This window comes from Phycodurus eques, chromosome 5 (genome assembly GCF_024500275.1).
Source record: "Phycodurus eques isolate BA_2022a chromosome 5, UOR_Pequ_1.1, whole genome shotgun sequence".
In the NCBI taxonomy this organism is placed as follows: domain Eukaryota; kingdom Metazoa; phylum Chordata; class Actinopteri; order Syngnathiformes; family Syngnathidae; genus Phycodurus; species Phycodurus eques.
In genome coordinates, this window is record NC_084529.1 from 22,991,728 (window position 1) to 23,007,186 (window position 15,459).

The 15,459-nt window shown below is 41.9% G+C and overlaps 2 protein-coding genes across 2 annotated transcripts in view; one reads left to right on the plus strand and one right to left on the minus strand.

Moving 5' to 3' along the window:
• On the plus strand, nucleotides 1-11,255 carry slc28a1 (solute carrier family 28 member 1). The gene is made up of 19 exons (XM_061678151.1): nucleotides 1-33; nucleotides 182-282; nucleotides 357-433; nucleotides 2,311-2,402; nucleotides 2,486-2,675; nucleotides 2,746-2,887; nucleotides 3,133-3,246; nucleotide 3,773; nucleotides 4,203-4,276; nucleotides 4,396-4,476; nucleotides 4,582-4,662; nucleotides 4,764-4,889; nucleotides 7,793-7,923; nucleotides 8,004-8,172; nucleotides 8,278-8,475; nucleotides 8,892-8,973; nucleotides 9,076-9,174; nucleotides 9,244-9,349; nucleotides 11,052-11,255. The coding sequence occupies exons 1-19, from the start codon at nucleotides 30-32 to the stop codon at nucleotides 11,170-11,172; spliced, it is 1,989 nt and encodes a 662-aa protein (XP_061534135.1). The 5' UTR covers nucleotides 1-29; the 3' UTR covers nucleotides 11,173-11,255.
• The window catches only part of alpk3a (alpha-kinase 3a), a 17,951-nt gene continuing 13,705 nt past the window's right edge, over nucleotides 11,214-15,459 (minus strand). The window contains exons 14-17 of the mRNA XM_061676474.1: nucleotides 14,789-14,837; nucleotides 14,353-14,691; nucleotides 11,347-11,627; nucleotides 11,214-11,233 (exon numbers count right to left, since the gene is read on the minus strand). Coding sequence (XP_061532458.1) covers nucleotides 11,214-11,233; nucleotides 11,347-11,627; nucleotides 14,353-14,691; nucleotides 14,789-14,837 — 689 coding nt within the window. The remainder of the gene's footprint in view (nucleotides 11,234-11,346; nucleotides 11,628-14,352; nucleotides 14,692-14,788; nucleotides 14,838-15,459) is intronic.

The following is a 15,459-nucleotide window of genomic DNA, read 5'->3' on the forward strand; positions in this document are numbered from 1 at the left end:
TTTGGTGACAGAGTCGAGGAGCACACACAATGAGTAAGCCATTAGCTGCGCTTTTCCTTCCACCTGTTTGTTTTGCACTTGATTCTTGACTTTTGTTTATTCCACTTGGTTTGGTTTGTCATTCTGGTTGTCCTGGCTGTTAAAAGCTTGCACAAAAGGGAACATTGTTTGTGTTTTACAGAGGAAGGAAACAGTTTTAAACTCAAGAATGGCAGCCTTGCTAATAGAAATGGATGCCTGGCCAGTGGAAATGGAGTGTCCAACCATGCGTTTGAAATGGAGGTATTTGATCCGGTTTATTTTTCGAGGAGAAGAGACATGTTTTATTATTATTCAGTAAAATTAAATGTTCTCAGGAGGACATCACAGTTGATACTAGCAACACCAAAAAGCAAGCAGAGCAGTCTAAAAAGGGACTGGGATCATATCTCAGGTGTGTCTGGTTCGTTCTGATTGTTTTATTGGGCATTGCAATTGTTTTGGATGGAGTTATCGTTGCAGGTGCCTCACGTTTTGCCTCTGTATTGCTCTCCTTGTTTTGCTCTCCTTGTTTATTCACTTGCAACACTTGGTTTTAATCAAATCAAATTGTAATTAAACAGACTACTCACAAGATGTTAGTGATATTCGGCAACATCTACAGGTGAACTTAATTTGACCTCTAAACTTTTGAATGCACATCCGACTGTTTAATGTTTCAGTACTTTTTGCACAACTTGCTGTCGCCTAACAAGGAGATGAACGACAAGGATGTCCACTTCTATACCTTTTGGAGACTTCCAGCCTCTCTGTAGCTCTGTTACAACCTGCTGATGCTGAGGACACTATGTGACCCTCTAAGCTCAGTGGCTTCTGAGAACATCCTGTTTAAAGGCTCACAATGGTGAGCCTAGTGTTGCTCTATTGTTAGGTGTCTTGGTCTCATGATGCCAAAATGTGAACAGCATGATGCAGAGAACTGTTTAAATACCAATTCTAATTGAAGTACTAAATTTACAGTTTTGTAATCTATTGATCAAAAACCCACGTTGAATTTTGCCATTCTGCTTAGGGAAGAGCAAGCAGTGCAAAAAGTACTGAATCATTGAAGAGTTGGACAGAGTGGTGGTTTCTGGAATGTGCGGTATGTGAGGTCGCACAGGAGGGCAGCAGCTTATTCAGAGATCTCTATTTGGGGGCGGAACTGAAGATAGTTTTATTTTGGTAGAAAGTAACTGGGAAAGTTGCGGTCGCCTTTGTATTGTGGCGATGTTGAGTCAAATAAAGAAAGGTCTAGGGCATGCTAAGCTCGCTAAAGAAGTGGCTCATTAATATAGCAACAGCAGCAGATACGCACTTGTGGCAAGTGTACAACAAAACGTGGAAAAGAGGCAGTGTGTCAATACACAGAACACCACGCACACTCATGGTACAACAAAACAAAAACCAAAAGGTAAGAAAAACACATAAAAAAACAATCCATCCATCCATCCATCCAATATTCATCCATCTTCTTCCACTTATCCGGGTTGGGTCACGGGGGCAGCAGCTTTAGCAGGGAGGCCCAGACTTTCCTCTCCCCAGCTACTTCATCCAGCTCTTCCGAGGGATCTCGAGGTGTTCCCAGGCCAATCGGTAGACATAGCCTCTCCAGTGTGTCCTGGGTTGTCCCAGTAGGACGTGCCCGGGACACTTCTCTAGGGAGGCGTTAGGATGCTCAAGTCACCTCATCTGGCTCCGCTCGATACGGAGGAGCAGTGGCTTGACTCTGAGCCCCTCCCGGATGACTGAGTTTCTCACCCTATCTCTAAGGGAGAGCCTGGACACCCTGTGGAGGAAACTAATTTCTGCTGTTTGTATCCGCGATCTTGTTCTTTTGGTCAACTACTACGACCCACAGCTTGTGATCATAGGTGAGGATTGGACCGTAGATCAACAGGTAAATTGAGAGCTTGGCCATTTGTCTCAGCTCCTTCTTCACCTGATGTCCATGTGATGTTTGTAGAGACATGTCAACCAGGACAGCCCCATAACATCCAGAAGCTTGAGGAACTCTGGACCTTTTTAGGAACAACTACTATTACTATGGAAAAACACAAACACGGCCTATGAATTACGACTGACATGAAGCATCAAGCACTTTAAACTGTTATGGTTATAGTGTAATTTAGGTTCATCTTGAAATTTCAATCTCGAAACCAAATATCCCTACCCTTGTGAGTAGTGCATGTGTGACTAAAATTTCATGTAAAGAATAATACGAAACCCGTTGAAGAAAGAAGTAAATGAATGCAAAAAAGGAGTTCTAATACAATTTCTTGTGTTCTCTAGCCAAATAACTAAGCCAATTAACGCCACTGAGGATTACCTGAAAAATCATTCCAAGCCTTTCAAGTACGCTTTGTTGGGCATACTCGGAGCAGGTACTGTAACAACCTAATGTGTCAAATTTCTAAGAAGTTACTCATTTGAAACTGTAATGTGTTTTCTTTTCATTGCTCCGTAGGTTATCTGGCATACTTCATTGCAGCCTGTGTTTTGGATTTCCAGAGGGCCACTGCTCTGGTGGTCATCACCTGTTTGGCTGTTGTGTCCAAGTCCTATGACCTTGTGAAGAAATACAAGGGGAAGAGCATCAGTCGGTGTTTTAGACCTGTCGTACAAGCCTTGAAATCCAACTTAAGGTGGCTCAAATGGTGAGTGGATGTTATGATCGTTGGGCTGCCCTGAGCGTGGAGTCCACTTGACGAAGTTCGTGTATTACAGGGTCTTCATTGTGATTGTTGTGGTCCTGCTCACACTGTGGCTTGCGCTAGACACACGCCAGCGTCCCGAGCAGCTTATTTCCTTCGGAGGTGTGTGCATGTTCATCCTGCTCGTGTTCCTCTGCTCAGCCCACAGGACAGCAGTGAGTTTTTTGTATAATTACCGTGGCGACCCTTTCGAAATGTGCCCCGGGCCCTTATCACAACACTTATCTCTCATGTGTTTTGGTGAGACTTTGGATATCACTTGGCATTGTGTGCGCATCATCCTGAGGGTTTTGCCGAATTGCTTCCTTGCAAAAACACAATGTTTTATGGCGTCTTCCTGACAGATTGCGTGACAGCACCTTTTGTGATAAAAAGTGTGATGTTGTCTGTTTGCTCTTAGGTGTGCTGGAGGCCTGTGTTTTGGGGCCTTGGGTTGCAGTTCTGCATCGGACTTTTTGTCATCAGAACCGAGCCTGGACTTGCAACTTTCCAATGGCTCGGACGACAAGTACAGGTATATCAAGTTTTACAATTTTCATTTAATTGTGCACAGTACACTATATGGGCAAACGAAAAGGGACACATATTTTAATCAGCTACAATCCAACCACCAAAATCTGTGGCACATTGACGTCCAAGTTGTTCTCATTAAGAAACCCATTTTCACAAAGAAAATAATATCAATTATAATTGTAATTGTAATTAATTTTTTCCTGCTTCTGATTGTCACCACCATAAAACCTCATGAAATGTACAGGCACGATGCAGAGAAGTTTATTATTTTACAGTTCAATAAATATAAAATATAGTGGTGCCTTGACATACGAGTGACCTGACTTGTATTTCGAGACAATAGAATTTTATATACGAGTGCTCTATACTGACAGTGAATTCAAATGAGCTCCTTTCACAGCAAGGAGCAGTTTGGCAGATAGTTAACTAATCTTAAAAAAAGATGATTCTGATTCTGATCCTGCATACTCTAAGCAGTGGCCAGTTGTCTCAATCCTTTGTCCATGTAATGTCTGTTTTGTTGAAAGTGTAGCTCCGTTTTTTCACTTTACCAAAAATCACAACCTTATATTTTGCACATCCCACGACGAGCTAATTATATGTATTTTGGAACATTTAAAAGGAGCATTCCTCCCTAATACCTGAAACTCTCTGTTATTCAACCCATGTAAGCCTTATCTTATTCTTGGGAACAATCTATGTGGATCACATGCTTATCTTTAACGCTGCTTTATAATGTTGTCCACCCTCGTGATTGGGTCGTGCGAGTATTCTCATGCAGGTGGCTGTCCCGATAATAATTTGTTTTACTTTTAGGGCTCAGTTCTGCTCACTATCTGTACTGATTTGCTGTAATTTGTGTGACTCACTATTGTAAATGATAAATGATGGGGTTATAACGCCACAAGTGATTATAATTATATTATCTTTGTTTTCTGTTTGTCTCGTATATTCCAGATTTTCTGGACTACACCAAAGAAGGATCATCATTTGTTTTTGGCGATTTGATCGGCGGGATCTTTGCCTTTCAAGTTAGTGGCCGTGCAGATGATGTGCAATTTGATGGCCTGCAGGCTACACATGGATAAGGAAGCATGCATCCAGCTGATGATATACGATATTAACACACCTTCGTGGGTGTCTTCCTCAGGCTTTGCCTATCGTCGTATTCTTCAGCAGCGTGATGTCCGTGCTTTACTTTTTGGGCTTAATGCAGTGGCTCATCCTGAAGGTAAATATTTACTTCCTATTACAGGTTGCCAAGAGTTGAGTGCATTTCGCCTATGCCTAGTTCTAACCACGTATTTTTTTCTTTTTTTTTTTTAACTCCATGCAGATCTCATGGTTTATGCAGATAACAATGGGAACCTCTCCCACAGAGACCTTGAGTGTAGCAGGCAATATCTTTATCGGACAGGTAATCTTGACAACACATGTTCTGTGATTTTACGGCATTAAAAGCATTGCTTTTTACAATCATCCACCCAGCTTGTTGCTCTCTTTTTTTGTGTGCATCAGACAGAGGCGCCGCTGCTGATTCGGCCCTATTTAAAGGACATGACCAAATCTGAAATCCATGCTGTTATGACTGGAGGATTTGCCACAATTGCAGGCAGTGTCATGGGAGCATTCATCTCATTTGGGGTATAAAGACACCATTTTTGAAATACAAACGTATCTCTTGTTTCAAATAACTAACCAATTAAACGTCACCTACTGACCTAAGTGATTGAGTATCTTTAGACAAAACCATTTGCCTTGCCATTTACTTTGTCATGTATCTCAATAAATTTGAATATTGTGGAAAACCCAAAATTCACCTCAATAATTTAGAATAAATAATTAAAAATGATTTATATATCTGCATTAATTGGAGACTCTAAATTGCCCGTAGGCATGACTGTGAGTGCGAATGGTTGTTTGTTTCTATGTGCCCTGCGATTGGCTGGCAACCAGTTCAGGGTGTACCCCGCATGACAGCTGGAATAGGCTCCAGCACGCCCGCGACCCTAGTGAGGAGAAGCGGCTCAGAAAATGGATGGATGGATTTATATATCTGGCGGCACGGTGGGGACTGGTTAGCACATCTGCCTCACTGTTCTGAGGACTAGGGTTCAAATTCCGGCCTTACCTGTGTGGAGTTTGCATGTTCTCCCCATGCCTGTGTGAGTTTTCTCCGGGTACACCGGTTTCCTCCCACATCCCAAAAACATGCGTGGTAGGTTAATTGAAGTCTCTAAATTGCCCTTAGGTGTGAATTTGAGTGCGAATAGTTGTTTGTCTATATCTGCCCTGCGATTGGCTGGCAACCAGTTCAGGGTGTACCCCGCCTCTTGCCCGAAGATAGCTGGGATAGGCTCCAGCACACCCGCGCCCTTGTGAGGAACAGCGGTACAGAAAATGGATGGATGATTTATATATACTGTAGAATATACTGTATTTATTTCAATATAGAAATTATGTACCTTCTCAAAATAATTTTTCCATATGTGAGATGGCGATGGCTATAAAATACATGAGTTTTACATTCTGAATGTAACTAATGAAATAATGAACTTTCCAACAATATACTAATGTAATTTATTGAGATTTATTGAGAAAATTTTGATTTTACTCCCATTGTTAATTGGCAGAACTCCAAATTCTTCTTTTCTTTTAACCTGTCCTGTTCAGCTGCATGGCCTTGCAGAGTAACAGATCTGTCTGCATTTTGTGCTGGAACAGTTTTACAACAAGGGAGTTTGAAATACTTCCTCTGCTTATTTTTTATATTTTTAATTATTCTGATGTTTATTGAAAATGCAGCCGGACAGAAAAGGGTTTTAGGGGACAGACAGATGGACAGAACGGACAAGGGGAATAGGGGTGCAAACCACAGCAGAACAATAGTTAGACAGTCTAGATATTTGTCCACAAGTAACATTCCAACAGTCAAATCGTGTTCTTATTTGTGGGTGGGGGACACACACCCGGTGAGGACATGCAATAACTAACCAAGAGAACAAGATGAGAGAGGACAGAAAAGGATAGGACGTGGAAAATGAGCAAGCTAGTACTACTGACGAGTGGTGCGGTGGGATTCTTTTTGGTGTCCAAACACCTGTAAGAACCTGTGAGTTGATATCTTCATATAACCCGTGAACCTGTGTTATTGTTAGTTCTCCCAAAATAAGCAATTCAAGCCTGTGGCATGTCTTTGGAACGTATTAGTGAATGAGCACCATATCACATGCATGTTCGTCAGGCCCCGCCCACCCACAAGGGGGGAGGGCGAGTCAGCGAGCCCGTCCAGCAGGGGACCCAACCAGGGGGATGCCACCGACCACCCAGGTCCCAGGGAGGTTCCGAGCCTGACCGAAGCGCCCCGGCTAGTCCCAAGGTGAGGGGCAAGGGCACCGGACCATCGCCCCCCACGACCGCGCCCCCCCACCCCCCGCCTAGCGAGCCCCACCGCCCCGCCTCCATCACCCCTGGAGAGCATGGGGGCCCCAGCCACCAACAGGGCCCAATGCAGGAGCCAGCCGCCACCCAAAAAAACTGTCCTAGTCCGCCAAAGCGAGCCCAAGTTAAGCGTCCGTCGTGAGTAGGGTTGGGCATTAAGAATCGAGAACCGACCGGAACCGGGACCAACCAACCGCTCGAACCCAAAAACCCAGGCCCCCAGCCCTGACGCCCACAGTCCGCCCACCCTGAAGAAGAAGCGGCGCAAACCAATAAAGAAGCGGCGAAAACCAACGAAGAAGAATGCGCTCGAAGACGTGCCCGTGTTCAACGGCGGCGGCAGCGGTCAAAAGCGCGTCCCAACCACGCCAAAATCAATGACCAGTCGCCCCAGTGCAAGACCATACCGCGCAAAGGAAGCCCCCACGACGTCCAGCGCCCGACGCGCCCCGCGCGCCAGCCCACACCGCACGGAGCCCCAGGGAAGCTAACTCCCAGTCAACCGGGCGAGCGAAACCACAAAACATGTCCATGCCAACACCGAGACAGCCAACAAGGCAAAGGGCCAGTGGCACCCCCACACCGACGATCCTCAGCGCCCAGTCCAGTCCCCAAGCCAACACAAGCACTGACGACGGAAAAAAAAGCTCAACACCGAGCCAAAACCCGACCGCAGCGACCCCACACCACAATGATCCGGGACAAAGGCCACACAAACCCCGTCCCACAGCACCACAAACACCAATCCTGCGCCCCACCGGTGAATATCGGGAAAGGAACCAGCGCTCCACAGCACCCGGCTCAACCCATAAAAAAAAATAAAAATCACTGCCGCATGTATACTGTAGCTAGCTGTAGCTAACTGCCTGTCGCATTTTCGCCAGATAACCACTGATGTGAACGAAGGCAGAATTAAGTTTTTAGTGTAGTCCCTAGTACATCACTGATCCCCGGAAAACTAAAAAACAGTTTAATGAAACTACATCATAAGAGAAAAGAACGTTAATAATAAAATACCTACTGAGATCGTATGCGAAACATATGAAGTAAACTCTTTTGAGTTACTCCCACTGTAAAATAAAATGACCTGTCATTGTATGTTGCAGATTGATGCATCCTCCTTGATATCAGCCTCGGTCATGGCTGCTCCCTGTGCGCTGGCCTTTGCCAAGCTGTCTTTCCCAGAGACAGAAGAGAGCCCCTTCAAGTCAGAGGAGACTATCAAAGTGGCTTGTGGGTGTGTATACTGTACATTATGTGGTTACATCGTGTATTTCCTTTCATTTGTGCTCCTTTACATTTCTAAACACTTCTCAGAGATGAGCAGAACATTCTGGAGGCAGCCAGCAACGGAGCGTCAGCCTCCATCGGTTTGGTTGCCAACATTGCCGCAAACCTCATTGCCTTCCTTGCCATCCTCGCCTTCATTAATGAAGCTCTGAGCTGGCTCGGAGGCATGGTGGGATACCCCGATGTCACCTTTCAGGTATGTGATTACATGATGGAAACACCCATTGACCACATCATTAGGTACACCTCCTAATGGTGCTCAATCCGAGAGTTGTATCTTCAAATTCTGCCTTTGTTCCAGCTATTTTGCTCGTACATATTCATGCCCTTGGCCTTCATGATGGGAGTGCCGTTCGAGGAGAGTTTTACCGTCGCCGAGCTGATCGGCATAAAGCTTTTTCTGAACGAGTTTGTGGCCTACGAGAAATTGTCTACACTGAAAAGCAACAGAATCAACGGACTGGATGCTGTAATTGGCGGTAAAAGACAGTGGATTTCAGTGAGTACATGTGGGACTTTGACACACACGCAAACAGACACATACACAGACTCGTTGTAGGAAAGGAGCATCATGTATCATGATTATCATGTCTCACATAGACATTTCATTAGGTACGACACTTCTCAGGCACTACCGTATATATACCCATTCCTTTGTTTGAAGTGCAAATCTCCAATTCTGTGGTTATCATGGCACTTTTCCTCCTTGCCATTTCTGGTACCCTTCTGTGGCGACATCGCGACAAAAGGCAAATAAAAAGTAAAACAATTTTGTGTAATTAACCCTTTAGATGCTCTCACTGAGGTCACTGAAGTCTCATGCGATAACAGTTTGAACACCGTTATTTTTTCTTTTGAGGGGTATACTGTATTTCAACTGTGTATTATTTTTACACAAATGTTTTATTCTTTCAGGTCCGATCAGAAATAATTTGCACCTACGCTCTCTGTGGCTTTGCCAACTTCAGCTCTCTAGGCATCATGATTGGAGGACTAGGTGAGTAGTATCCCATCATCCTTTGTCTTTTTTTTTGTTATCATGCACCAGCATCCTGTCGCTGTACTGACGTTTGACACAGAGCATTTTCTCTTACCAAAGCCTCTATATGCCCATCTAGAAGAGGTGATGTCTCAGCTCTGGTGTTGCGATCCATGATCACAGCCACATGCGTCTCGCTTGTCAATGCTTGCATCGCTGGTAGGTTGCTCTTACATTTTGGCTTCACCCTCCTAGACATTGCTTACTTTTTTTTTTACCTCCTCCAAGGGATCTTATTCGTTCCTCCACTTGACTGTGTGAAACTGTTCAAAGAATCTGTTTTCAACGACACAAATGTGAACGTGCAGACCTGTTGTGATGACCTCTTTGGAAGGTAGGCCTCGACTTTTGATCCAAGCTCAACATATATACAGTGAAACTACAAAAGAGTGGCCATTTGAAAAAATAAATAAATTGTTGAATATGTTTTTTTTAGCTAGAAATTACATTAAAAAAACACAAAATAATATATTTTTAAATTTTTTGAAAATTAATCATGCAAATTTTGAGAAAAACAATCGAGAACATTCCAAATAACAAACTGAACTTTGGATCACGTGGTGTAGTTGCCTAATGCAGTGAATCCCAACCAGGGTGCTGTGGCACACTAGTATGCCATGGGAGATTATCAGGTGTGCCAAGGGAGATTGTCCAATTTCACTTTATTTATTCATTAAAATATATCTTTGTTAATCTATCAATGCGAATGACGTCTATTGACAGGCAGAACAATGAAATGCTCTTCCATTAGATGGCAGAAGGTCCAATTAACCTGTGTATTTTCTTTGTCATATTTTTCACACAATGTATTAAGTTAGAGAGAGGATTTAAATGTTTTAAAAAAAAAAAAAAAAAAAAAAAGGGACACAAAAAACAGCACTGTATTGTGTCACATTTTTATTTGGTGAATTACACGCCTGTTATGATGTCATTCAACTGCTGTCGAGACGCAAACCAAATACCTGACCAAACCGTTAACTGTACCTCTCGGTGAGTTCAAGTTTCCATCGTAACAGTAATTACAGCGACCTTGTGGCACCCATTGGAGAAAAGGAGTGAGGTGTTTATTTAAGCGCAGGTCTAAATAAATTATATCATAGAAAAGTTCATTTATTCCAATAATTTCAATCAAAAAGTGAAAGACATTATATAGATTCATTCAACACAGGAAAATACTTTTCACATGCCAATTCCTACCCAACTTCTATATTAAAAAAAAACCTTTTATTGTTTGTTATGTACTATTCACATTTCTTGGGATTTTCATTAGCTTGCAAGCTATAATCATCAAGATTATGAAAAATAAAATCAATTATTTCACTCTGTACTGAATATATAGCAGTGGTTCTCAACTGTTGTTACCTTGGGATCCATATTTTCCTATTGTTGCCAAGTGACGACCCACTTTTATGGAAGATAAGAACAATAAAGAAAATGTATTGTTTAAAAATTGCCTTTGAAAATATTTATATACTAATTCTAAATATAACACTATGCTTAGATGTTCAAAGTGCCTTTCAGTATACCGAACTTAAACCTGTAACCTGAAGATGAACATGCCAACGGCATGTACAAACTGTAAATGAATAGAGTAAAAATAGACATCACAATAACACAAAATACTACAAAGAAACTTACCTACACTGATCGCTTCTTTTTAGGGAAGTCCCTTACGCAATCTGTTCCAAGTACAAATACATGTACCGTTACCTTTCCGGCACATGTCTGTTAAAATAATGTTATTTTCAAAATAAAATGCAAGTCCCACCTGGGAGGCACATGAAATATTTCACTGTACATGGGGTCTTCAGTTTACGACGACAAGTTCTGCTAAGTCGGAACGAATCGTAGTCTGTCACTAACTTACACTAACACAGTCGTACAGTCATAATTACATTAAATAAAGTATTTGTATGAAAAAATACATGACTATAAAATAATCATATAAAAAGACAGACGACAGACCCAGCGATTGTGGTGAGATGTCTATCTGAACGGAGACCATGTACTGACTTGTCATATGACTTCTTTTACAGTGTTGTCAACAACGGGACCATCTCCTTTGAAGGCTCGTGGAGCACGGTGGTAAACGCCTCCGTGTATTTGGCCGAATGCTGTCAGTGCTGTGGTGTCTCTCATGAGACACTTTGTTTGTAAAGGAAGACTTGTACAGTATGTTTCCTTAATTTGTAGTTCGGTTACACTGGTTTTCCTGAGTCTGGTTGGAATGGGGCGGTGCGGTGGACGACTGGTTAGAGCGTCTGCCTCACAGTTCTGAGGACCGGGGTTCAATCCCCGGCCCTACCTGTGTGGAGTTTGCATGTTCTCCACGTGGCTGCGCTGGTTTTCTCCGGGCTCTCCGGTTTCCTCCCACATCCCAAAAACATGCATTAATCGAAGACTCTAAATTCCCCGTAGATGTGAATGTGAGTGCGGATGGTTGTTTGTTTGTATGTGCCCTGCGATTGGCTGGCAACCGGTTCAGGTTGTACCCCGCCTCCTGCCCGATGATAGCTGGGTTAGGCACTCCAGCACTCCCGCGACCCTTGTTAAGCCGCTCAGAAAATGGATGGATGGATGGATGGATGGATGGTTGGAATGGCCACTTCAACCTGTTTACAACACACCAAAAATTTTGAAAATTGGATGATGGGTTCCGGAGAGTTTTTTTGTGTGAGGAAAAAAAGGCCTTTGAGGAATGTTTTTCACCTCTAGAACATCTGGTCAAAAAACACCTTCAAATTAGAGTAAAATAGTATAACTTCTTTCTCAACATATCTCCTCAACCCTTTGTTTCGTCTGATACTCAGTAACCCTTTCTCCGACCGGCAGACAAGTTGCAGTTGAAAATATCCACGAAAAAGCTTGTACGGGCCAAAATTCTCAGGGGTTCTTCAAGTCGACGCGTCAAAATTAACGTGACGTTTCAAATTATGTGACTCGCCCTAAAAGCTCGACTTTAAAAGTTCAAATGGAACATTACCGGTGAGAAGAGCAGTCTGTGCAAGACATTAGGCCAGGTACCGTAGTAATCATTTGATTTATCCTGAATTTATTTTATATGGAGGATTTTAGTGGTGTTTGAAGAGCTCAGTCTTAAATTCCGTAATTCCACATAAATGGCAGCCACTTGCCACGTTGCTAATTTTAGTCTTTTAGTTTTTTTTTTATTTTCACTTCCACTCTTGAAAAGCAAAAAAATGAATTGATGAATAAACATTAGTTGTACAGGTTGTAGGTCACATTTATGGTTGAGAAAGTTTTCAAATGATTTATCTTGGTCTCATTTTTTTCCTACCACAAAAACCTGGCATTTGAACAGACTTTTTATGTCCACCGAACATCTTTAAATAGGCAATCATAGAAATTGCCTGTTATAAGGCAAATATTCAACAGGGTAGTGTACCACATTAATACTGTAAAGTGAACAACTATGGTTATAAAGATTTAGATTTTTATTTCTTAAGTGTATTACACACCATAGTGTTTTAAGACAGATGTAAAGTAACTGTTATGTATTGTAAATTAATTAAGTAGTTGAATGTTATTGTGTTGAGTGTTAAAAGAAAAATATCTCTGGATACCTTCAGGTATCAGCTGTTTGCTGAATGTAAATAGCCCATCATTTGATTCAAAATTTTTGAATGGATTATTATGCATGTTGTTGTACTGGATTAAAAAAATAAATAAAGACCCATGAAGACTGAAATATGAACTCGACTAAAAAAACTAATGTTTTACATTTTTATTAAAAATAGAAAATAGATTAGTTTGACATGGTGTAACTTTATAAATGTACATTTATACTTCTTTGTCTCGCACTCACTCGTTCTCACACACATTTGGGCCAATTACAATATTTCGTCCTTTTGTCACCACACTTTTAATTGTGTTTCACTCTTATCTGATGCTCACTATCTCAGTATATATATTTTTTCCCCTCCATGCAAGTGAAATATTTTTTGAAGCCAGCCGCTGATTCCCACTGATCATTAACCAATAATCCATCACATAAAGTACATTCCTGATGCTTCCATGCCAGTTATGTTGGGAATTTTAATTGATTGTGTAAAGCGAAAGATATCAAATGTCAATGTTGAAGCCTTTGTGCTCTAGTTTTAAGAGAAAAAAAAATCAGCCATTGCTAGAGATTATGTACAAACTCTTCTATCCGACTAGGTTGTACTTGAGCTTTGCATAGAGAGTGAAATTCTTGAAAAATCCTGAGTGTGCTCTTTTGCCTACTTTGCCCAATGTGTCCATGGGTTGGCTCCAGATTACAGCGTGGAGCTGAATCAGCAGCTTTCAGGTTACAGCTGCCAACGTACTGCGTCTGCATGGCAATGAGCTGCACCTTATCATGGTTAAAATAACGGCTGTGATAATGTATCTGTAAGTATGACTGTTGCTTAAAGCAAGCAAACTACAGAAACCGAAATCACTGAACATAATTTATTTCTGTGCACGCAAATACACTCACTTGGCACAACATTAGGTATACCTGCAGTTGAGAATTTTTTTTTTTTATGAGCATTGATTTATTTTGTCCACTATATATACTGTATATACACAACCAGTTCATATTTTGGAGACGGTTGCTCATTCAATAGTATGAGAAAGTGTGTCGAAAACATTTGACTGATAAATATATACATGTATTTTTTTCACTTGAAAAGGTAAGCAAAATATTAAATCACTTAGTATGATTTGGTGCAGTTCTTCACTGCAAACTACAATCTCAACAATAAACATATTGTTAAACGAATGTCTCAAAACTGAGTATTATTATCTATAAAGCGCTTGCAGTGACTCATTGGATTGTGCATGTGTACCTTATGAAGTGTCCACTATATTGAAATTTTTATTGAGCTTAATTGAACAGCACAAACTCAGATTTGCAGCATACCCCTGCACATAGACTTTGCATCACAGATGAACATGCAGTGTGTAAAACCACTTTTGTGGCTAAACGTGGCCATTTAAAACAAAAAGGGACATCTCTATATAAAAAGAGTGCATGTCTTCAAGATCACAGTCATTGCTGATAGCTCACTTATTTCTGCTGTGACAAGTACTGATCAGAGTCCACTCGTGGAGCTAATAAGACTCTGATGCACGTGCTTGCGATCATTCAGTAGCGTAACGTCGACTCTAATGAGGCCCGGTGTGGAGGAGTTAAGCGTACTTCCACTTCTGCGTGTCCTCTGCAAGATTTTATATTGTAGTCAGCTTTCTAGCAGGGATAAGATGTCCCATGATTCTTCACTGTCATTTTAAATAAAAAGAAACTCGTATTCTTATTCTAGCTGGAGAAAAACACCTAAAACAATTTCCTACCTCATTTCAAGAGCATTAGTAGTTTCTGCAGGCTTGAGTTTGCCGTTTGATTCAATGTCCTTTGTCTCCTGGACTTTTCTCGTCACCTTCGGGCTCACATTAGCCTTCCGGGGCATCTGAGGGCTGTGTCCTTTACGCTGTGGCTGGGGGCTGCCGGAGCCTGGGGTCAACTTGCGGTTGAGCAAGGGGCTTTTGGAACCCTTTACCTTTGTGGTCTGCTGCTGGTCCTGAGTCTTGAGCGGGCAAAGGCCCAGAAGTCCGCAGTAGTAGTTGCACTGGTGGACCGTTGGGAACTGCTCAAAGACTTCTGGAGAGCTGCAGTCTGTCAGGCCTTGGTACCTGAAATACAACGAGGAGGGAAAGGAGAGGCTTTTATTGCAGCCATCTCGATAGCAAGCAGCCCAAAACATCAGTGCATTTGAAGTATAATACAAACCCTTTTGTTTTGGTCACTACTCTAACATTTGTAATCTTCATTTCAACACCTGCAAAAAAATCAAGCAAAATTACAGGATCAATACTGCAATATATTTGTGTGTAAAACATTTTTTTTTTAATTTAAAGTTTTATTTAGATGTTTTTATTTTATTTGTTCCCCTGTTCTCGTGTGGGTTCTCTGCAGGTACTCCAGCTTCCCCCCACATTCCAAAGACATGCATGTTTGGTTCACTGAAGAATCTAAATTGTCCATATGTGTAAATGCTTGGTTGTGCCCTGCGATGTGCCCTGCGATTGGCTGGCGACCAGTCCAGGCTGTACCTGGGATTGGCTATAGAAAATGGTTGGGTAACAGTAGCCTCCTTTAGATAAGCCAAGTCACCCCGCCAGTGTTCCACTTTGGAGGTAGTATCAGAGTCGTAACAGAGACATGGTGATGCATTAGCAAAGTGTGAAGTTTAACATTTCTACTGCCCTTTTGCGTTAAAAGCAATAGCCCCTTTTACATTGCTTCAGACAAAGTATCAGAACTTTAACAAAGGTGGGATGCCACCTTTGGGGTAAGTGTATAGTGTATAGTGGGTAAGTATAAGGGCATTCTGAAATGCACGATCCGTAGAGTAAAGTTTAACACCTGAAACTGACTTCTCCCATCATGTTGTATTGAAA